This window comes from Microcaecilia unicolor, chromosome 11, assembly GCF_901765095.1.
Source record: "Microcaecilia unicolor chromosome 11, aMicUni1.1, whole genome shotgun sequence".
In the NCBI taxonomy this organism is placed as follows: domain Eukaryota; kingdom Metazoa; phylum Chordata; class Amphibia; order Gymnophiona; family Siphonopidae; genus Microcaecilia; species Microcaecilia unicolor.
This window is the reverse complement of record NC_044041.1, coordinates 161,603,146-161,627,224: the sequence shown is the minus strand read 5'-3', so window position 1 is coordinate 161,627,224 and position 24,079 is coordinate 161,603,146. Positions and strand designations below refer to the sequence as shown.

Sequence of the window (24,079 nt, the reverse complement as noted above, 5' to 3'; positions counted from 1 at the left end):
CTGTGGAAGAACAGCTTCCAGTTCTCACTGCATTGCATTATCCATGTTTATAGGTTCCTTTTGGGAAGGAGGTAGATGGAATGAATATTTTGGGCTTGGTGGTGTTTGCCATCGTCTTTGGGATTGCTCTGAGGAAGCTAGGGTCTGAGGGAGAAATCCTAATAAAGTTCTTCAACTCCTTCAATGAAGCTACCATGGTGCTCGTCTCCTGGATCATGTGGTAGGTTCTGGATTTTCCTAAATTGATCACGGGGGGGGGGGGGGGTTGTTTTGTTTTTTCCATGTACCCTACTTGACTGTAGGACATAGGAAGGACTGCATGTTTTTAAACTGTGTTCCACTAATATCTTTCACCATGAGAACCATTTCCCCACAGAATGGTCTGTTATAAAAGCAACCAAAATATTTAGGCATACTCTATCCAATACCAGTTAAGACTGCTGATGTATTCCTCTAGTTTTTCATTTTGGAGGTCCAGGTTTTAAAAATGAGTACAAAGTACTGCAATGGAGCAGCTTATTTCCTGCAAGTTGGGAAGGACAAAGTGTTCAAACTGTGAAAGCAAATCTTAAAGCCAAAATTGAACTTGGGTTGGAGTATAAGACGGATGCCTTCTTTTCTGTTGATAGTTTTAACTAAACCTTCTGTGGAGTCCTCAGTGGTGCCCACTTGTTGTTCTTAATCCATGTATGTAATACTGCACAGTTTATATATACTGTGTGTCCTAGAAGTAGGAGGAGAAAAGGGCTTCACTTCTCTCAAGGTTGGGAAGAGGTGGCAAACAGACGTGACTGAGGCCTATCCCGTGGACAGGTGAAGTCCACATGCTTGGGCCGAAGACCACCCTTGCACATTACTAGTCAACTCTCCTGCTGCCAAGATCCAGGCCAGGTAAGAGTGGTAATATTTCAGATTACTGCTTTGAACCACCCAGCAGTACAGTGTCCTGCATAGTTGAAAGCACTTGGTCCAAGGCACTGTCGTACGTTTTCCTTTCTGCAACTTGGATCAGCAGTTAGGAGAGAAGGATGAGGCTGATGTGGTTTGAAAGGGGTCTGGAGGGGAGGCCCTATTGAATACCACATATGATCCTGGGGAATGGAAACGGGTGTTTAAGCGATTACTGGCATTCTCAGTGGCCACTCCTCTGTTGGAAAACGGATATAAGATGCTATATCAGTGGTATTTGACCCCTAGCCGGCTGGTCCGCATCTTTAAAAATGGCTCGGCAGCTTGTTGGCGTAAGTGTGGGGCAGAGGGCACGTTCTGGCATGTGTGGTGGGACTGCCCAGTGATACAGGAGTTCTGAAAGGACTTGCAGAACAGACTACAGGGTTCAACCCTGGCTTATGTTTGCTGAACATACCACCAAAAGGGGGTCGTGGCTCTCGTCACGGCCTCTTAGCCTATATTGTAACAGCAGCCAGGATTCTAATTGCAAAACATTGGAAACAACAGGAGACACCCACTGTGGATCAAGTACTGGCTAAAGTGGATTATTGCTGCCTAATGGACAAACTTACAGCCCTGAGACAAGGGGGAATGGTGAGATTTCTTAAAACATGGTCCTCCTATGCAGAGTGGCGAGGTCTCACCAGGTGAGACATGCGTAATGAGGGATCTACAATGCTGAAAGTGAACACTTGCATGCCTGAGATATCCTGAGGGGGGAGGGAGGGAGGGAGGGGGGGGCTCTTGAAGTTGCTTATATGTAAGATGCCTAGATTTTTCTGTTAGTCTAAGATGCTATTTTGTATTGACAAGTCATTAAAAAATAAAAAGGTGATTAAAAAAAATGAAAAGGGTCTGGAGGAAGGAGAAACAGTAAAAGACGTGTGAAGAATGGCAGTGGATTGAGCTGAAAACTGGATAATGGGATCCCACTGATAGCTGTCTTCATCAAGAGCCTTTGACTGCAGCTTTGGATTGAAAGCTTTGAGAACTATATTAAAGTATTGAACTTCAGACAGCTACATCTAAAAATATTTTATAAGATCTTAAAGGAGGTTTTTAATTATGAAGAGGCAGCTCTACCACTTTTGAAGAAACAATTTGACAAGGTGATGTCCATGGCCAGAAGGATGCTAGGTTGCATAGAGAAGGGTATAACCAGTAGAAGAAAGGAGATGTTGATGCCCCTCTACAAGTCATTGGTGAGGCCCCACTTGGAGTATTGTGTTCAGTTTTGAAGACTGTATCTTGCTAAAGATGTAAAAAGACTGGAAGCGGTGCAAAGAAAAGCTACAAAAATGGTATGGGATTTGTGTTGCAAACTATACGAGGAGAGACTTGCAGACCTGAACATGTATACCTTGGAGGAAAGGAGAAACGGGTGAGATGATAGACATTCAAATATTTGAAAGGTTTAATCCGCAAACAAACCTTTTGTGGAGACGGGAAGGTGGTAGAACTAGGGGACATGAATTGAGGTTGAAAGGGGGCAGACTCAGGAGTAATGTCAGGAAGTATTTTTTCACGGAAAGGGTGGTAGATACGTGGAATGGTTGGGTGGCGATGCCAGTAATTGAAGAGTAAAACCAGTGCTGGGTGAACTCTTGGTCTTCCCTGATCGTGGCTGAATAGATATGGATGGGCTGGAGTGTAAATTTTACACTGCTTCAAAAACTTTTAATACATGAACAGTGCTGGCTAGACTGTTACGGTCTGTGTCCTGAGAAATCAAACTCTGGTATACGTGTATTAAACTCATTTTACATGGTATGTATCTTGTTTGGCAGACTGGATGGATTGTTCAGGTCTTTATCTGTCGTTGTTTACTATATACTATATTTCCCCCTCTTTAAATTGCAACTAACTTGACTCCTGGGGGAATTAACAGTAAAATGTATTTCACAGCCTGAAACTAAAGACAAGGAAAATGTGAAGTCTGTACCCTTTTTCTCTGTACAGGTATGCTCCGCTGGGTATCATGTTCTTAGTAGCCGGGAAGATCGTTGAAATGCATGATGTGGTAGCCCTCTTCACCAGCCTTGGCAAGTACATCTGTTGCTGCATTGTGGGACATGCTATCCATGGGCTGCTCGTCCTGCCCCTCATCTACTTCATTTTCACCCGCAAAAACCCCTACAGATTTCTGTGGGGCATCTTCACAGCCCTGGCAACAGCCTTTGGCACATCCTCTAGGTAGGAGCTCAGGAACAGAAGGAGTAAGATGTTTGAGCACTATACCAGCATGCTTGCTTTTTCACTGCAAAGTACAGCCTTGCACTATTGCTTGTCTGTCTATACAGTGTAACTTATGATTTGAGGACATAGTAGGGTTAGAACGCAAATATTGCATCCATATGATCCTAAGCTGACTAAACGAATCGTACATTTCATCTTACTGTGGCTGGTCAATTCCTGCTTGGCAAGTGTGTGACTGGCATCCTTTAATTACATGGTTCATAAACAGCTGTGTTCTGTTGACATAGTGTGCTTAAGTTTTGAGATCTTATGTTTTTGTGACTTTGCTTTGGTATGTGAGTATCTTGTCACCAAACAGTAGGCAAAAGCCAACTGCGACACACATTCCCAGATTCTATATATGGCACCCAGATTTGGGCACAATCCTGAGATGTACGCGAGACTTGGCTAATGAACGATAGTCAGCTGCTAACAACCAATTATAGATAATTGCCATAAATTAGGATTTGCTCCACACATCTGGCTGCGTGTAAAGGGGCATGGATGTGTCTGGGGCATTCTGAAAAGTTGCACACATTGTTAACAGAATAATGGATCAGCATGCTCAACTTAAGACACCAGCATTTACACCAGGTTTAACTCTGGCACCCAAAGTGCACTTCTTCTATAAAGGGGCATGCATCCTTTTATAGGATATGCTTATTGCTGATCTTTTCAGCGCCTATTTTTGAGTACCACTTATAGAACCCAGCCTATCAGGAAGTAAAGCACAGCCAGTAGGCTCAACCAAACTTTTTTTAATCAATGACTCAAGACTATTTCAGTCCATCATGTTTTGTCATTACAGCACCTGCTTCAGGGCAGTTTTAAATTTTGTTGCGAGTTCAGATACATTATCCAGCTATAAACAAAGCAAAGGAAACCATAAACCAGACAACTAAAAAAAAAAAAATGAATGTGTATCTATTTATCTTAAAAATTATATCACTTTTTTTTTTGTTACATTTGTACCCCGCGCTTTCCCACTCATGGCAGGCTCAATGCGGCTTACATGGGGCAATGGAGGGTTAAGTGACTTGCCCAGAGTCACAAGGAGCTGCCTGTGCCAGGAATCGAACTCCGTTCCTCAGTTCCCCAGGACCAAAGTCCACCACCCTAACCACTAGGCCACTCCTCCACTAAAGCAGTATATTGAGCCCTTATTGGTGATGCTGAAAGACAAAAGTACAACATTGAGTTGTTACTATCACCATGACTATCATCTTCAAAGAAAAATGGTTCTGGAAATAGCATATAAATATCTTCCCCCCCCCCCCCCCCCCCCCCACCCTATGTAAGTTTTTGATAATTTCTAGGATATTCTGGTACAGATCTCAATATCTGGCTAGCAATTATCTTTTGAGGACCAGATGTTACCAGTCTTAGGGGCTAATATCTACAATAATAACCCAATGACATAAAAACAGAAGAAAAAAGTTGTTCCACTTATTTAAAAGGTATGCTAGCCGAAGTCTGCAATAATGCAAAGTCACTAAAACAAATGTAGAATACAAAAACAATCTGTGCAAGTGCTGCCAGACTAGTTCCACTCAACAGTGAAACCACGCAAATATGTGCTTTCAATAATTCTCTGTTTGTTTTGGGGGGGGGGGGAGGGGGGGAAGACCCTGGAGACCCATCTAGGAGTCATAGCCGCTGTTGAACTCTTTAAATTAAAAAAACAAAAAATTTTTCTAATTAAATTGTCTGATTAATGTAGTCATCAAAACGCCAAGCTATAGCACTTACCTTGTGAGCCCAGCCCCTCAGGGGTTAAGTTCAACCATCTATAACACCACAATAAACATTAATTCAAGATGGCATCCAGCTGTAATTTTTCAAATCTCAGGGCAGGCAGGCACTCCGCCCTCAATAAAGGAACCATTCATACGAAAGACCCAATTTTTTAAAAATGATACCAAAAAGCCTTACGTTTTAAAATGGAGCAGCTCATCTGTAATTCACAAAGCAGACTGCAGCAAAATCAGTGTAAATGTATAAACATTTTTGATCATATCTCTCTAACCCTACAGCATTAAGTCATATTTAAAACTAATAGCAATACACTAAATAAAATTTGATAACTACAAGAAAAAAAATAGGGTTGATACTGCAAAATGATTTTTAACCACTCTAACCCATATCCACATACTCCCCAGATGCCATGCAGAAATTATTTTACTGGGCTCTTGATTCTCTCAGATCACATTGATGATGATAGAACATCTTAAAATTTAACAGCCACACTTCAAAGGGTCCTGGTTTGTTTTTTTAAAATATAGTAAGCATTGTCCAGAATGGAGGTTGCTTGCTTGTATACACTCTACTGCGGTAGTACTCTTTGTCATGAAATATTATATTTTTTGTTTTACTGTGTGGGCTGGTATGGGGGTTTGTCCTCTGCCCAGTCTTTGACTATCTGCTGGTTTTTGTTTTTTTTGTCATCTCTCTTCCGCCCCCCTCCCCCCTTTAGCTCAGCTACGTTGCCTCTAATGATGAAGTGTGTGGAGGAGAAAAACGGGGTCTCAAAGCACATTAGCCGCTTCATCCTACCCATCGGGGCAACAGTGAACATGGATGGAGCTGCGCTTTTCCAGTGTGTTGCTGCTGTGTTCATTGCCCAGCTTAATAACGTCACACTGGACTTTGTCCAGGTCATCACTATATTGTGAGTATTGCCACTGGCACGGAGTTCTTGGTCACACACCAAACTGTTCTCTTAAAGTACAGGTATTAACCTTCAGTTGCAGTAGTTGACCACTGCCCTCGTAATTGTCCTATTACTATGGTACATGATCACTCATCTTTTTTGTAGGGCATGTGAACTAAGTAACATGGCTTTGTTCCCCTGTGGACATGTATGCCCCACATCAGGCTGAGCTTGATCTAAACACATTTTGTGAGTAGACACTGTCTCTAAGCCTCTGCTGAGCTGAGTTGATAATTTTGGCACAGACTGCATGACTGCATTCCTGAGAATAGACACTCTATTATGCAACACCTCCAACAGCAGCTGTGTTCCTGTTGCTAAGAAGTGACCCTACCTTTTTCTATTTCTTTTGCTGCCTTCTGATTGGTTGTGGTGTATCATGTTGCATTTCCTCCTATTACAAACATTTTGTAAAGTATAAAGCTCCTTTTTCTGTACATTATTAGATATAATGTGGAGGATGAGTTGTTGGGAGCAACTTTGATACTACCAGGAAATCAACTTCCCTACCACAGGGGATCTCTTTCAATCTATGCAAAGAAGTGCTTTCTTTGATTTGTACAAATGTTAGTGATGCACACTCTTGCCAGGTGCTGTAAATCTTACCTCAAGTACCTGCACTTCAACAAAGGTAGCATGGTTGTGTTCTATTGATAGAATCTGAGCAGAAACAAATACCAAACTAAATACCTAGTTTGGCTTTTTACAGTTCGAATCATGTCAGTGTCATTGAGCAAATGTGGTGATACATGACTGGAATATCTAGATGTTAGATGGAGTTTCTGGGTGTTTGTAGTCTCCAAGGACAGCAGATTCAGTCCTTACACATGGATGTAGGCTTCAATAGAGCCTGAATTTTTAAAAAAAGACTGCAGTGGGATTTGAATTGTGCTTCCCTGGCTCTTCCTTTAAACATCAGCCTGCTACTGCAAGGATGGTGGTCAGTTCCTTGAATCGGCACATCATCCTTCTATTTTGGCTTCTATAGTTTGGTCCCCCTCCCCCACACACACACACTAGAATGTCATATGGCTTTAAGTGGAAAAATGTACGTTCAGATGTGACAGTCTGTAAAGCAGGTTCATCCAACCCTGAGACCTGTGGGCCACATGCTGGCCACAAAGTGCGCTTCTTTTTTTTCTTCTTCTCTTGCCCTCAAGCTTGACAGTTCATATGCTGATTTTCAGCAGGATTCCTGATTCCTTGCTGAGACTTGGCTATCTTTAAGCATGAGCTGTGCAGTATCGGAAGTTTCAAGTTTTTGAGTACTTGCTATCCTGCCTATCAGCCATCCTAAGCGGTTTACAGACTAAAATAAAAGGAGAAAAGAGAAAGGAAGGAAGGAGAACTACACTAATCATGATAGTAAAGAGGGGGAAGGAAAACGCACTAGGAAGGAGGATATAATGCCAAGGCTTATGCACGGGATAATAAAGAGAAAGAGGTGGGTCTTTTCCCTAGAACAGTTTAAAATTGATCTTAAGATTAAGACCTAAGATGCTCTAGAAACTGGTTCCAGAGCTTCATGCCTTTGTACAGAAAAAAAACAGCATGTCTAATTCTAGCATGTGTAGTATTTCGAGAGGTACGGACACTTGTACAGTGTTGGGTGGAGTAACAGAGAGATCAAGCCGGGATGTAGTGAGACAGCAGACACGCAAGAAATGAAGGGTCTCCAGTAGACAGTATTTTTGAATACTAGAAGCAGAACTTTATATGTGAGGCGATAATTAAACTGGGAGCCAGTGAGAGGACTGTGGGAGAGTCGTAACATGGTCGTATTTCCGTGCACCATGAATGAGTTTTTTATTGCAGTATTTTGAACAAGCTCTAAACAGTGAAAATCCTTCAGCAAAAGTGATATTTATAAAGGGAGTTATAATAATCGAGCTGACTCGTAACGACAGAGAACCAGGACATTGAGGGCTGGGATGTGTAACAGCAATTGAGACTTGAAGCTGTAAGACCAACATGGCTCAAGCTTGCAGAGAGCCAAGTTGTGGTGGGGAAACGGGAATCCTACTGTTGCCTCTGCAGCTGAAGCCAAGTGAGGGGGGATAAAACTGGGTAAAGGCTGGGGGAGGGAGACAATGCACCGTCCTATTTCCATGTTATTTGACGAAATGTAGCAAAACACGACAGTGCGTGTTTTGGTCCTCCAAATGTTACAAAATATAAAATGTGGTCCCTGATAGAAAAGGGTTGGGACAAACTTGCTCTAGATGTTTCCTGACCCACATAGATTGCTTAAATACCTTCTACATCTCCCTGATCAGAAGATACCGATTTCAACTCAATGCAATAGGCACATTACTGTCGCCATGTAGAAGATTAAAGGCATCTCCGTACAGCCTTTGTCACATTCATGCAGAGCTTGCTTTCAGTTAAAAACTCTGGCCTTCTTATGTCTTGGGGACCTCGCCACTGGCACAGCTTAACTCTTGTGTGTATCGTACCTTTCCCAATTGCTACATTTGTTGTACTCAGTTTGTCTAGACTCCTGACAAAGGCACGCCTGCTGTAACACAGCTGTGTCGGGTCTTTTGACAGTACATTTTCAGTACTTTGAGGCAATAAAGATTCATTTTATTCATTGAGCTTTGGCTTCTTCATCTTTCGTTTCCTCAGTCCCTGCTGCTGGTTAAGCAACTTTGATTTCCATTTAGTGCAATAGAAAATAACTTAAAGCTGACTGCATTTAGAATGGTACAGTCTGAGTATCCTTTGGAGTCCTCCTTTGTTAAACACTGTTACCTGAGATGTAAAAATAGCAGATCATATTATCCTGCCAGACTTGCTGATTATATAATGTTGTACAGATATGGTTATCCCTTTTTTTTTTTGGGGGGGGGGGGGGAGGTGTGGGGTTAAGACTACTTCAGATTGTTTCTCTGGTTAGCGTTCAAGGTTTGTAGAACTTCCTTTGATAGCTCACTCATTGTTAAATGAAGTCACTAATTTCACAGTATAAGCTTTGCTTTCTGCTCACTCCTCTTTCTCCAGGGTCACTGCCACAGCATCAAGTGTAGGGGCTGCTGGGATCCCAGCAGGAGGTGTCCTTACTCTTGCCATCATCCTGGAAGCTGTTGGATTGCCTACCAAAGACATTTCCCTCATCCTGGCTGTGGATTGGCTTGTGTAAGTACCGAGGTGCAGTGTTCTTTTCACATGGAAGTGGCTGAACATTGCATATTGCTGCAGGAGATGTTTTGCATTTTTGATCTGGATTTAGCTCATTCCTTTTCAGTAGCAAGTACCTGAATGTAATTCACCTTTAGGTATTTCAGGTTCCTGCCCAGTGAAATCAAGGGTGATGTCACAACAGACTTAAGCTAAAATGGTAAACCTTGCATGTAGCCAAGTTAATAATTGTAGGGTACTGTGACTATATACTGCCTGAGGGAACCTCCTAATAGGAATGAAAACTACCACTTATTCAGGGCTGCAGCATCAGTACACCAAACCTTTGACTCGACGACTCTATTTTTATACTGTCCAATCCCAGTCAGTTGGTACATATTTACTGACTCTGGCTCCAATGAAAATTACATAAGTACATAAGTAATGCCACACTGGGAAAAGACCAAAGGTCCATCGAGCCCAGCATCCTGTCCACGACAGCGGCCAATCCAGGCCAAGGGCACCTGGTGAGCTTCCCAAACGTACAAACATTCTATACATGTTATTCCTGGAATTGTGGATTTTTCCCAAGTCCATTTAGTAGTGGTTTATGGACTTGTCTTTTAGGAAACTGTCTAACCCCTTTTCCATATCATCAAGCTGATCAATCCATAGACTGGTGGGTTGTGTCCATCTACCAGCAGGTGGAGATAGAGAGCAAACTTTTGCCTCCCTATATGTGGTCATGTGCTGCCGGAAACTCCTCAGTATGTTCTCTATCTCAGCAGGTGGTGGTCACACACAGCAGCAGCTCTGGCTAGGCCTCCAAGCCTAATTCTTAGGTTTTGTTGAGTGCCTGGGGTTGAGGGCTCTTTTGAGCAAGTGCAAACCTGGTGGTGCCAGGTCCCTCCTTTTCTCCCCCCTCCCGCTGGCTCCGTTAAAAAAAAAAAAAAAAAATTTTGAACGTCCTTAAAGGCGTTTATTTCGACGTTTATTTAAACGTTTATTGCAGCTACTCACTGGGACACCAGGTCGTTACAGCTCGGAGCGGCAAGCAGGTAATTTTTACCTTTTTATAGCGGGCAGGGGGTTCCCCGATTCTTCTCCTCGTGGCATATGGCGTCGGAGGGCGAGGGCGCAAAGAGTCGCTCCCCGGATCGCTTGAGCGCTTCTAGAGGGGATGCGGGGGTCTTAAAGCCTGATTCGCCCTTGTTGGGTGACAGTTTCGTGACCGATGAATGTCCCAGTCCTTCCTCCGGCGTGGCGGTTTTTCCCGCCATAAACGCCCATCCCCCGCTCCTCGCCTCCGCCATCTTGGCCGGCCACGCGGCTCGGACGGCTTCTTCTTGGGCCGCCCTTGAGGTTGGAGACATTAATGCCATGAACGCCCTTAATTTGGGCGACGGCACAAAAGCGGCTAAAGTTAAGCGCCGTTCTTCCCGCGCGGCTCCTTCGCGGAGTGTCGCGCCGGACGCCATTTTGGATGCGCAGCATGTCTCTCCCCCGCTCTTGCGAGCGCCGGTTGAGGGTGCGTCTAGGGCTGTAGCCCAGGCTGCGGAAGTGCACAGTCTGGGGGGTTTCTCCCCCGAGTTTGTTTTGCTGCTGCATCAGGCCTTCCTTATGCAAAACGCTGCCCCTGCTCCCTCGTCTGGTAAAGAGGTTGAGGTTCCCAGAGGTAAACGCCCTCGGGTTGATTCCCAGGCCTTGGAGGACTTTGTCTCCTCCGATGTAGATGAGGGCAGCGTATCTGAGTTCTCCCAACGGTCCTTTGCAGATTCCTTGGAGGAGACGGATCCCCGCTCGGATGGAGCGGATGACCCCTCTGCAGCGCGGCTTTTTAGCTCAGAGGATTTGCCCAACCTGTTGTTACAGGCCATGGACACTTTGAAGATTTCCTCTCCGGAGGACGTCTCTCCCTCAGCCCCTGTTGGCTCTGCCATTATGCTGGGGACGAAGCGCCCGCCTAGAACCTTCCACGTGCATGATGCCATGCACACCTTAATTTCGGCTCAATGGGATGTCCCTGAAGCGAGCCTTAAAGTGGCTAGGGCTATGTCCCGCCTCTATCCTTTGACTGAAAGTGAACGTGAGGCCTATCTGTGGCCTACCGTGGATTCTTTAATCACTGCGGTGACTAAGAAAACGGCGTTGCCGGTGGAAGGTGGCACGCCCTAAAGGACGCCCAAGACAGAAGATTGGAGGCGGCCTTAAGGTCGTCCTTTGAGGCGGCTGCTTTAAGTTTGCAGGCCTCAGTTTGCGGCTCCTATGTGGCCAGGGCGTGCCTGACTATGGTGCAGCGGGCTTCCCCCTCGGATCATTCCTTGAGGGCTGATTGGCCGGCCCTGGAATCGGGCTTAGCCTATTTGGCAGACTTGCTGTATGATGTCTTGAGGGCCTCAGCTAAAGGCATGGCTCAGACAATCTCTGCGCGGCGGTGGCTTTGGCTGAAACATTGGTCTGCTGACCACGCCTCTAAATCCCGCCTGGCTAGATTGCCTTTTAAAGGCAAGCTGCTCTTTGGGGTCGAGCTGGACAAAATCGTGACCGATCTCGGCACGTCTAAGGGCAAGAAGTTACCAGAGGTCAGGGCTCGGGCTAGTACTCGTCCCGGTACCTCCAGAGGACGGTTTCAGGAAGCCCGTCGGTACCGCCCGGGCAGGTCGGGTTCCTCTGCCCCCTCTTCCTTTAAGAGGAATTTCTCCCCCAAGCAGCATTCCTTTCGCAGAGACCGCCGTCCCGGAGGTGCTCCCTCCGGTCCTCCCCCAGGGTCTCGTGCCCAATGACGGGGCCTTGGTCCACGCCCCAGTGCAGATTGGAGGACGGCTGTCCTCGTTTCTGGGCGAGTGGACCACAATAACTTCAGACGCTTGGGTGCTGGAAGTCATCAGAGACGGCTACAAGCTAGAGTTCTGCCGACCCTTAAGAGACGGGTTTGTACTCTCTCCCTGCAAGTCTCCGGTCAAAGCTGTGGCAGTGCAGCAGACTTTGGACAATCTGATCCGCCTGGGTGCGGTCATTCCGGTGCCAGAAAGTCAGCTTGGCAAGGGACGTTACTCCATTTACTTTGTGGTACCAAAGAAAGGAGGTTCTGTCCGGCCTATCCTCGACCCTCAAAGGGGGTCCAATCGGGCCTTGAAAGTGCGGCACTTTCGCAGGAGACTCTCCGCTCTGTTATAGCGGCAGTGAAGGCAGGGGAGTACCTGTCATCCTTGGACATCAAGGAAGCGTACTTGCATATTCCATCTGGCCTCTCATCAACGCTTTCTGCGTTTTGCAGTCCTGGGCCGACACTTCCAGTTCAGAGCCCTCCAGTTCGGGTTGGCTACTGCTCCGCGGACCTTTTCCAAAGTAATGATGGTCATCGCGGCCTTCCTGCGAAAGGAAGGAGTACAAGTCCATCCTGATCTGGACGACTGGTTGATCCGAGCCCCCTCTTATGCAGAGTGCGGCAAAGCTGTGGACCGGGTAGTTGCTCTTTTGAGCTCCCTGGGATGGATCATCAACTGGGAGAAAAGCCAGCTGCGCCCGACTCAGTCCCTGGAGTATCTGGGAGTTCGATTCGACACCCAAGTGGGCAGAGTGTTCCTGCAGACAATCGATTGTCAAGCTTCAGGCTCAGGTGGACAAGTTCCTAGTAGCCTCTCCTCTCGGGCTTGGACTGTGCAGCTGTTGGGCTCTATGACGGCCACGATGGAAGTAGTGCCCTGGGCCAGGCTCTATGAGACCACTAAACAATCTCTGCTGCAGCGCTGGACTTCCGATGTCTGAGGATATGCTGTGCGCCTTCCCTTGGACCAGCAGTGCGCAAGGCGCTGAGGCTGGTGGATGCAGACAGACAAGTTGTCTGCGGGAATGCCTCTGGTGACCCCGGAGTGGATTGTCGTCACGACAGGCACGCCTCTTTGTCGGGCTGGGGAGCCCACTGCTTGGGAAGGAACAGCGCAGGGGCTCTGGTCTCCTGCAGAGGCAAAGTGGTCTATCAACCTCCTGGAACTCAGAGCCATTCGGTTGCGCTTTTGGAGTTCATCCCGGTACTGGTGTTGAAGCCGGTACGGGTCCTGTCGACAATGCCACGGCTGTGGCCTATGTGAACCGCCAGGAGGGTACCAAGAGCGCCCCTCTAGCCAAGGAGGCTATGAATCTATGCCGGTGGCGCAGAAGCGAACCTGGAGCAGCTGTCAGCGGCCCACATTGCCGGAGTCATGAATGTCAAGGCGGACTTCTCAGTCGCAATACCTTGGAGCCCGGAGAGTGGCAGCTATCGCTGCAGGCGTTCTTGGACATCACGAAGCGCTGGGGCCAGCCGAGCCTAGATCTGATGGCGTCATCGGCCAATTGCCAAGTGTCGCGCTTTTTCAGCAGAGGACGGGACCCTCGATCCCTGGGAGTAGATGCTCTTCTCCAACAGTGGCTGACTCAAGAGCTTCTCTATGTGTTCCCGCCCTGGCCCATGTTGGGCAGGGTGCTAGACCGGGTGGCAAAGCATCCCGGCAGGGTAATCCTGGTGGGTCCGGATTGGCCCAGACGTCCCTGGTATGCGGACTTGATCAGGCTCTCAGTCGACGATCCTCTGCGGCTGCCAGTGGAGCAGGGCCTGTTACATCAGGGTCCCGTGGTGATGGAGGATCCCTCCCCCTTTGGTCTTACGGCCTGGCTATTGAGCGGCAGCGTCTGAGAAAGAAGGGCTTCTCAGACAAGGTCATCGCTACTATGCTGAGAGCGAGGAAGCGCTCTACTTCTACTGCTTACGCCAGGGTTTGGCGTATATTTGCAGCGTGGTGTGAAGCAGGCTCACTTTCTCCCTTCACTGCTCCAATTTCTTCAGTGTTGGCGTTCCTGCAAGAAGGTCTGGAGAAAGGCCTGTCGCTCAGTTCCCTTAAAGTCCAGGTAGCGGCTCTGGCTTGCTTCAGGGGCCGCCTGAAGGGTGCTTCCCTGTCTTCGCAGCCAGATGTGGTGCGCTTTCTCAAGGGAGTTAATCACCTGCGCCCTCCTCTGCACTCAGTGGTGCCTGCGTGGAATCTCAACCTGGTGCTAAGAGCATTGCAGAAGCCGCCTTTTGAACCCTTGTCGAGGGCATCTCTGAAAGACCTGACGTTGAAAGCAGTCTTTTTGGTGGCTATCACTTCAGCCAGAAGAGTTTCCGAGCTCCAGGCGCGCTCATGTCGAGAGCCCTTTCTGCAGTTCACTGAGGCAGGAGTGACTATTCGCACAGTGCCTTCCTTCCTGCCCAAGATTGTTTCTCGCTTCCATGTGAATCAGCAGCTCTGTCTCCCTTCCTTTCGTAGGGAGGACTACCCAGAGGAGTACTCTGCTCTTAAATATCTGGATGTGAGACGAGTCATCATCAGATACTTGGAAGTGACCAATGAGTTCCGGAAATTGGATCATCTGTTTGTCCTGTTTGCAGGTCCTCGTAAGGGTCTGCAGGCTGCTAAGCCTACAGTGGCAAGATGGGTCAAGGAAGCCATTGCAGCGGCTTATGTGGCCGCGGGGAAGGTGCCGCCTATCCAGCTGAAGGCTCACTCCACTAGAGCTCAGGCGGCCTCGATGGCAGAGGCCGGGTCCGTCTCCTTGGAAGAGATATGCAAGGCGGCAACTTGGGCTTCGGCTCATACATTCTCCAAGCATTACCGCTTGACTGTGGCTGCACGGGCAGAGGCCCGGTTTGGAGCTTCAGTGTTGAGGTCAGGGATTTCAATGTCCCGCCCTGGGTGAGTACTGCTTTGGTACATCCCACCAGTCTATGGATTGATCAGCTTGATGATATGGAAGGTAAAATTATGTATCATACCTGATAATTTTCTTTCCATTAATCATAGCTGATCAATCCATAGCCCCTCCCAGATATCTGTACTGTTTTTATTCTGGTTACATTTCAGGTTCAAGTTTAGTCTTCAGTTACTTCAGAAAGACTTCGTGTTCAAGTTTTTTCACTTGGATTCTTCAAGAGTTGAGACGAGTTTGTGTTACAGTGAGCTGCTGCATTCCTCTCCCCTCCGTTTTACGGGGCTGGATTGAGATTTAAAATCTGCCGGCACTCCCTCCCGCTTCGTGCGGCTGTAGGGCAGCTTTGTACCCCTCCCGCTTCGGCGGTGTTAGGGTCAGTCAGCTCCTCCCACGGTTGCGGTTTGCAGGATAAGCCAGATCCCCACGCATCGGCGGGTGTGGTGTCCCTCCCCCGCATCCGCGGGGATGAGCTGGAGGATTCCCCTCCCCCACTTGTGTGGGGATGAGCTGGTTTAATTCCCCTCCCCGTTTCGGCGGTGGTGAGCTGGGCAGAGTGTCCCTTTGTGGGTGTAATTCTCTAAGTGCTGAGTCCTGCGGATGGAGCTTTGATATCGACATACTGAGGAGTTTCCGGCAGCACATGACCACATATAGGGAGGCAAAAGTTTGGTCTCTATCTCCACCTGCTGGTAGATGGACACAACCCACCAGTCTATGGATTGATCAGCTATGATTAATGGAAAGAAAATTATCAGGTATGATACATAATTTTACCTTTAAACTCTGTTAAGCTAACCGCCTTCACCACATTCTCTGGCAACGAATTCGAATTTAATTAAGCGTTGGCTGAAGAAACTTTTTCTCTGATTTGTTTTAAATTTACTACACTGTAGTTTCATCGCATGCCCCCTAGTCCTAGTATTTTTGGAAAGCGTGAACAGATGCTTCACATCCACCTGTTCCACTCCACTCAATATTTTATATACCTCTATCATAACTCACCTCAGCAGTCTCTTCTGCAAGCTGAAAAGCCCTAGCCTCCTTAGTCTTTCTTCATAGGGAAGTCGTCGCATCCCTGCTATCATTTTAGTCGCCCTTCGCTGCACCTTTTCCAATTCTACTATATCTTTCTTGAGATGCGGTGACCAGAATTGAACACAGTACTCAAGGTGCGGTCGCACCATGGAGCGATACAACAGCATTATAACATCCTCACACCTGTTTTCCATACCTTTCCTAATAATACCCAACATTCTATTCGCTTTCCTAGCCGCCGCAGAAGGTTTCAGTGTATTATCGAAGACGACACCCAGATCCCTTTCTTGGTCCGTAACTCCTAACGTGGAACCTTGCATGATGTAGCTATAATTCAAGTTCTTTTTTCCCACACGCATCACCTTGCACTTGCGCACATTAAACGTCATCTGCCATTTAGCCTCCCAGTCTCGTAAGGTCCTTCTGTAATTTTGCACAATCCAGTCGCGAGTTAACGACTTTGAATAACTTTGTGTCATCAACAAATTTAATTACCTCGCTAGTTACTCCCATCTCTAAATCATTTATAAATATATTAAAAAGCAGCGGTCCTAGCACAGACCCCCGAGGAACCCCACTAACTACCCTTCTCCATTGTGAATACTGCCCATTGTTTCTGACTCTAACCCCACAGCCTTGTTTTTATATAGCATTCTTTCTAGATGAGCTTCTAATTCATTCCTCTCAGACTAACTTCTTAGTTGGATAAACTTCCTCTTTTAGTGCAATTGCATGTGATCTGTAATAGCACACTTAACTGCTTTGCGGCAGTTAGGACCATCTTTCTCAAGATTACTTAGGTGTTGGGTTTTGAATGCATTTCAAATTTAGGATATTTAGTCTGGCAGCAGCTGCTAGTTCTTCAGTAGATAAACCTCATGATGGTGGGGGAACATCTTTCATGGATGCAAGTATTTTTCTTTAAGTAACAGTGTGTTCTCCGAGGACGAGCAGGCTGCTTGTTCTCACAAATAGGTCAACGTCTGCGTTGGCCCAGGAAACGGCAAATTTTCACCAGCAAAATTAAAAAGTTTTGCCAGAGCCTTCTGGCGCGCGCATGCGCGGACAACTTCCCACCTGTCAGACCTGTGAGTTCTTGTACCAGGTAGAGCAGTGCCGAGCCCGGTACTCGGACCAGGTTCTGCTTGGCGGCTGGACAACCCTGGGTTTCACCTGCACTGACCACTGTTCCCCAGAGGTTGAGCCCCTAGGTGCAGGTGGCCTGCAGGACTTACGAGATGGAGCAGGAAGTGGGGTGATGAACGTGATGGCCAGACATGCAGCAGAGACGAGAGTAATCCAGGTACAGGCAAGGTCAGGAGGCAGACACGAGAGTAATCCAGGTACAGGCAGGGTCAGTAACACCTGCCGAAGCAAGGAGTCTAGGGAGAGCTCAGCTGATAAAGTGCTAGTGTCTGACATCAGCAGGGAGAAGGGGCACAGCCATAGGACAAGAGCAGGGGAAGGAGGAACCGGAAGACCAATAGGAGAGAAGCAAGGGAAGCCAGGCAGAGGAAGAGCAGACCCAGGTGGGTGGAAGCAAAAGCAATCAAGGAGCCTGGAAGCCAGGCAGAGAGAGAGCAGAGCCAGGTGCATGGAAGCAAAGCAATCTAGGAGCCTGCAGCCAGAGAAGAACCACACACACATGGCTCATGGCTGTGCCAGTCAAGTGTGCGTGTCGACGGGACCCTGTGCAGCCCAAGAGCGCCGCTTGTGTTGAGGCAGGGGACATGACATCACCCGTCGTGTTGAGTGTGCCTCCTCAGTTTTTTCTTGTCCGCGAACGAGGTGACAGGTTTTTTTCTGTGCTCCTCGTAAGGCCCAGGAAAGAGTCTTGACGACATTTTTCTTTATTGTTTGTCATTTTGTCTTTAAAAAAAAAAAAAAAACAACTCCGCGTAGCTAATTCTTTCTTTAGCCCTTTTTAAAGTTTCCTTTGTTTTTCGATGCGGTCAGGCTCTCCCTTTCCTTTTTGTGCCCTTTTTTTTTTTTTCTTTTAATAGGCACAATCGCGTCTTTTGATTTCGCTGAGGCCGTTTTTCCTTCCATGTCATCGAAGACACCCAGTGGCTTCAAGCGGTGTACTCGGTGCAACCGGACCATATCAGGTACCGATACCACGCCTGGTGTATCCAGTGCCTTGGGCCTAACCATAGCCCAGCCACTTGTGGTCTGTCTTCGTATGAAGAAACGGACCCAAGCGTCTTGAAGCCCAACGAGAAAAGCTTTTTGGGGCTCGGTCTGGTCCTTCGATGTGGAGAGCCGAGGTAATGACTGCTGAGAGACTAACTCGCGCTGGGAGCAGTGAGGCGTCGAGTGGGTTTCACCTGTCTCGAGGCCTCCTGTTATGCAGGCCCCCTGGGACCGACCGTCGGACACGGCCCCGAGGCGATGTGAGGATTCCACGTCCTCATAGGTACCGAGGAGTCTCGATGACGGGCGTCGTGCAAATGCGATGCACCATCATTGTTCTCCTTTGATGCACGGTACTGGGAGCTCCGGGGCATCAAGAGAGTCGGCACCCGAGAAGCGTCAGCGCTGAGGGGATTGCTCCCCCTCGTTACAGGAGGTGCCGATGTGTCTGTCTTCTAGCAGCCCGATGCCTGCTCCCGAGCCTCCAGGGATTCTGACACCGCCTGTTCCACCGTCCCTGCAGCCTTTTCCGATTGCGGCTCTCCGAGTGCATCTGGGCCTTGTTTCCAGAACTTCTGGAGGGACTGGTACGTCAGTCAGCTTCGGTGTCTGGGGTGCTTGTGCCAGCTGCTGCAGTGGTGTCTGGCCCTTCTCCTGCAGTGAGGTCTCCAACTGCGGTGCCACCTGCCACCCAGGTCGACTCCCCTTTAACGTCGGTGGAGGGAGCTTCGCTGCAGTCGGACTGGGCTTTGGCCTCTTGATAGCGCCATAAAGGACATCGTTCTTCGGCGTCGAGGCAGGTTCAGTGTCGAAGTACCTTGACACAGGTTTTATCCGACACTGAGCAGGAGCGTTCGTGGGAGTCAGAGGAAGATCCCAGGTACTTTTCTTCTGATGAGTCCTTTGGGATTCCCTCTGATCCTTCCCCTCCGCCATAGAGGAGACTTTCTCCACCGGAGCCTCTTTTGTCCGGGAAATGGCTACGGCTATTCCCTTCCCTGTGGAGGTTGAGGATGAGCCCAGGGCTGAGATGCTCGAGGTCCTGGATTATACTTCTCCACCTAAAGAGGCTGTAACAGTTCCTCTGCATAAGGTGCTGAAGGAAGTCCTTATGCGAAACTGGTCAGCCCCTCTGTTTGGCCCTGTGGTCCCGAAGAAAGCTGAATCCCAGTATTGGATCCATGGTGAATCTGGATTGATGAGGTCCCAGTTACCCCACAATTCCATGGTGGTGGACTCCACCCTCAAGAGAGCCAGGAGTTCTAGAGAATATGCTTCGGCGTCCCCAGGCAGAGAAGCTAGAACTCTTGATTCTTTTGGGAGGAAGACTTATCGGGCCGCTATGCTCACCAAAGATTCAGTCATACCAGCTCTTCATGAGCGTGCATTTGCGGGACTCGATACGGCAACTGTCGAGCTTGGTTGATACACTCCCTAAGGAGCTGGCCGAGCCTTTTCGCCAGGTGGTCAGGCAGCAGAAGGCGTGTCAAAGTTCCTGGCCAGGGGTACATTTGACACTTTTGATGTAGCATCCAGGATCGCTGCTCAGGGTATAGTGATGCGCCAACTCTCATGGCTGCGTGTCTCTGACCTGGATCATTCTGTCCAGCAGCAAATGGCGGATGTTCTTTGCCGGGGGGACAACCTTTTTGGTGAAAAAGTAGAGGATCTTGTTGATCAAATCAAGAAGCAAAATGATGCTATGAATTCTCTCTCCCACTGGGCGCCTTCTGCTACTTTCTCCTCATCTAGGGGGTATTTTGGGGTGGGGGGGGGGGGGGGAAGAGGAGTGCTCCCTATTCCTATCCAAGGCATAGGTACACTCCTGCTTCTCAGCATCCTGCCTAAGCTCAGCCCCAGCGAGCTTGTTCTCAACAGCATGCGTCTAAAGCCCATACTGCTCCCCAGTAAAAGCAAGGGATGGGCTTTTGACTGGCTCCAGCTGAGCATAGCCTCAATAAGTGTCCGTACCGGACGACTTGCCGGTTGGAGGGAGGTTGATATTTTTTTTTTTACCAAAGATGGCCTCTTATAACCTCTGATCGGTTGGTTCTTCAAATAGTCCTGTTAGGATACATCCTCAATCTGGAATCCAAACCTCCAAATTGCCCACCAGGAGCTCATTCATACAGTTCCCAGCACAAACAGGTACTTGCAGAGGAACTCTCCGCCCTTCTAAAGACTCAAGCGGTCAAACCCGTTCCACCAGGGGAAGAAGGGCTGGGATTCTACTCCAGGTACTTCCTTGTGCAAAAGAAATCAGGGGGGATGTGTCCCATCCTAGACCTAAGGGCCATGAACAAATTCCTTGTCCGAGAAAAGTTCAGGATGGTTTCCCTGGGCACCCTTCTTCCCATGATTCAAGAGAACGATTGGCTATGCTCTCTGGACTTAAAGGATGTTTACACACACATCTCTATACTTCCAGCTCACAGGAAGTATCTTCGGTTTCGGCTGGGAACTCTGCACTTTCAGTACCGTGTATTGCCTTTTGGTCTGGCGTGTGCACCCACAGTGTTTACAAAGTGTCTGGCGGTAGTAGCAGCGTCGCTACGCAGACTGGGAGTGCATGTGTTCCCTTATCTCGACGATTGGCTGGTGAAGAGCACCTCGGAGGCAGGCGCTCTACAGTCCATGCGGATGACTACTCAGGTGCTAGAACTACTGGGTTTTGTGATCAATTACTTCAAGTCCCATCTCACCCCAGTACAGAAATTGGAATTCATTGGGGCTCTGTTAAACACGGACAGCTTGAGCTTATCTTCCCGATGTAAGGACAGACAACCTCCTGTCCCTCATGTCGATGATTCAAGCGTCTCAACAGATCATGGCTCAGCAGATGTTGAGACTTCTGGGCCACATGGCCTCCACAGTTCATGTAACTCCCATGGCCCGTCTACATATGAGATCAGCTCAATCGACCCTAGCTTCCCAGTGGTATCAAGCTGCAGGGGATCTAGAGGATGTAATCCAACTGTCCACCAACTTTCGGAATTCCCTTCAGTGGTAGATGATTCGATCTAATTTGACCTTGGGACGTCCCTTCCAAATTCCTCAGCCACAAAAAGTGCTGACGACGGATGCATCCCTCCTCGGGTGGGGAGCTTATGTAGATGGGCTTCACACTCAAGGAGCTTGGTCCTTTTAGGAAAGTCTTCAGATCAACCTTCTGGAACTGCGAGCGATCTGGAACGCTCTAAAGGCTTTCAGAGATTGGCTGTCCAATCAAATCATTTTAATTCAGACAGACAAATAAGGTTGCTATGTATTACACCAACAAGCAGGGGGGCACTGGATCTCGTCCTCTGTGTCGGGAAGCCGTCCAGATGTGGCTTTTGGTGCACCGTCACGGCATGTTTCTGGAAGCCACGTATCTGGCAGGCGTAAACAGTCTGGCCGACAGACTGAATGGGATAATGCAACCTCACGAGTGGTCTCTGAACATGGGAGTAGCCCGCAAGATCTTCAGAGCGTGGGGCACCCCCTTTGGTGGATCTTTTTGCCACTCAGATCAATCTCAAGGTCCCTCAGTTCTGTTCCAGGCTTCAGGCCCACGACAGATTAGCGTCAGATGCCTTTCTCTTACATTGGGGAACAGGCCTTCTGTATGCATATCCTCCCATATCTCTACTAGGGAAGGCTTTGCTGAAACTCGAGCAAGACTGCGGAACCATGATTCTGATTGCTCCCTTCTGGCTGCGTCAGATTTGGTTCTCTCTTCTTCTGGCGTTGTCCTCCGAGGAACCATGGAGATTGGAATGTTTTCCTACCCTCATCACGCAGAATGAGGGGTCGCTTCTACATCCCAACCTCCAGTCTCTGGCTCTCACGGCCTGGATGTTGAGAGCTTAGAATTCGCCTCCTTGGGTCTTTCAGAGGGTGTCTCCCGAGTCTTGCTTGCTTCCAAAAAAGATTTCACCAAGAGGTGTTACTCTTTCAAATGGAGGAGGTTTGCCATCTATATCCTCTTTCTTGTCTTACACAGACCTTGCTTAAATACCTTCTACACTTGTCAGAGTCTGGTCTCAAGACAACTCCGTAAGAGTTCACTTTAGTGCGATTAGTTCTTATCGCCGTGTAGAGGGAAAACCTGTCTCTGGACAGCCTTTAGTAGTTCGCTTCATGAGAGGTTTGCTTTTGTCAAACCTCCACCAGTGTCATGGGATCTCAACGTCGTTCTCACCCAGCTGATGAAAGCTCCTTTTGAGGCACTGAATTCCTGCCATCTGAAGTACTTGACCTGGAAGGTCATTTTCTTGGTGGCTGTTACTTCAGCTTGTAGGGTCAGTGAGCTTCAGGCCTTAGTAGTGCATGTACCTTATATGAAGTTTCATCACAACAGAGTAGTCCTCCGCACGCACCCTAAGTTCCTGCCAAAGGTGGTGTTGGAGTTCCATTTGAACCAGTCAATTGTCTTGCCAACATTTTTTCCCCGTCCTCATACCCACCCTGGCGAAAGCAGTTTGCATACCTTGGACTGCAAGAGAGCATTGGCCTTTTACGTGGAGCGGACAAAGCCCTTCAGACAGTCCGCCCAGTTGTTTGTTTCTTTCGACCTCAACAGGAGGGGAGTCGCCATCGGAAAATGCACCATCTCCAATTGGCTAGCGTATTGCATTTCCTTCACTTATGCCCAGGCTGGGTTGACTCTAGAGGGCCATGTCACGGCTCATATTGTAAGAGCCATGGCTGCGTCGGTGGCTCACTTAGCCTCCATTGAGGAGATTTGCAAGGCTGCAACGTGGTCATCAGTCCACACATTCACATCTCACTACTGCCTTCAGCAGGATACCCGACGCAACAGTCGGTTTGGGCAGTCAGTGTTGCAGAATCTGTTCAGGGTTTAGAATCTAACTCTACACCCCCCTAGACCTATTTTAATTCTGTTCCAGGCTGCACTCTGACCTGAAGCCATAAAACTAACAATCTTATGTTATGTCCTCGCCATTGCGAGGCCCAATTGACCAATGTTTGTTGTTTCGAGTGAGCCTGGATGCTAGGGATACCCCACATGTGAGAACAAGCAGCCTGCTTGTCCTCGGAGAAAGTGAAGATACTTACCTGTAGCAGGTATTCTCCGAGGACAGCAGGCTGATTGTTCTCAGAAACCTGCCCACCTCCGCTTTGCAGTTGTTTGTTTGTTTGTTTATATGCTTTTTGATTAAACTGAGGAGGCACGCTCAACGCGACGGACGGGAAGTCCACGCATGTGTGGTGCGCGCACCAGAAGGCTCTGGCAAATCTTTTTAATTTTGCTGGTGAAAATTTGCCTTTTCCTGGGCTGACGTGGATGTCAACCTATTTGTGAGAACAATCAGCCTGTTGTCCTCGGAGAATACCTGCTACAGGTATCTTCGCTTTACTCCATATAATAAATGGTTACTGTGCCCTATGCTAAACATAAGAAAAAGGGGAAGGACAGAAGTCTTGTGGTACTTGGCATCCCTTAGTGTTCTGATTGCCTGTTCTTTTGTCTCTTCCCTATTTTTAGGGACCGGACATGCACCATTCTGAACGTGGAGGGTGATGCATATGGAGCAGGGCTTCTGCAGGCATACACGGACAAGACTGGCAATAAAAATGAAGTTCAAGAGCTGACGGAAATAAAGACGGAATCTGGGGACCCAACCAAACTAGCTCCGAGCGAGGAAGGAGCCCCTCTTATCAAGAAGGACCTGCAGGTGGTGCTTGATGGCGTTGGCACCTGTGAAAAGGAATCTGTTATGTGATTGAGGGAGAACGGATTTATCCAATTTTATCTTTTTTAATTTTTTTTTTTATTTTAAGGCTCCAGTTGAGGCAGTGGTAGCAACAATGAAAATGACTTGAAACCAGTTCAGGTTTGGTTGAATGTCTTCCAATCTGGACTGTCTAGGATCCTAGCAGGTACTGTGCCATGTCTTCCCCTGCATAGATGAGGGCCTAGTTTGTATTTATTACTTAGAGTGGAACGATGTGTAGAACATGAAATTGGGGTGCTGCAGGGATCTACATGTTTCTTTAGTGGTAGAATCATATTTATGATTTGCTAACCCTTGGTGACTCTCCTAATTGCCTGTACTGCCACACATTACTTTGGTTCCCTTCTGTGGAACTTATGGGACCATTATAGTGAATTTTTGCTCTAGCTGTGTGTGTGTGTGTGGGGGGGGGGGGGGGGGGGCCCTA

At 48.0% G+C, this 24,079-nt stretch overlaps 1 protein-coding gene across 1 annotated transcript in view; it reads left to right on the top strand.

Moving 5' to 3' along the window:
• SLC1A5 (solute carrier family 1 member 5) overlaps window positions 1-23,677 on the top strand; it is a 46,110-nt gene extending 22,433 nt beyond the window's left edge. Inside the window, 5 exon segments of the mRNA XM_030217500.1 lie at window positions 54-220; window positions 2,911-3,144; window positions 5,660-5,854; window positions 8,900-9,034; window positions 23,403-23,677. Coding sequence (XP_030073360.1) covers window positions 54-220; window positions 2,911-3,144; window positions 5,660-5,854; window positions 8,900-9,034; window positions 23,403-23,640 — 969 coding nt within the window. The 3' untranslated portion in view covers window positions 23,641-23,677.
• Window positions 23,678-24,079: the final 402 nt, after the last annotated feature.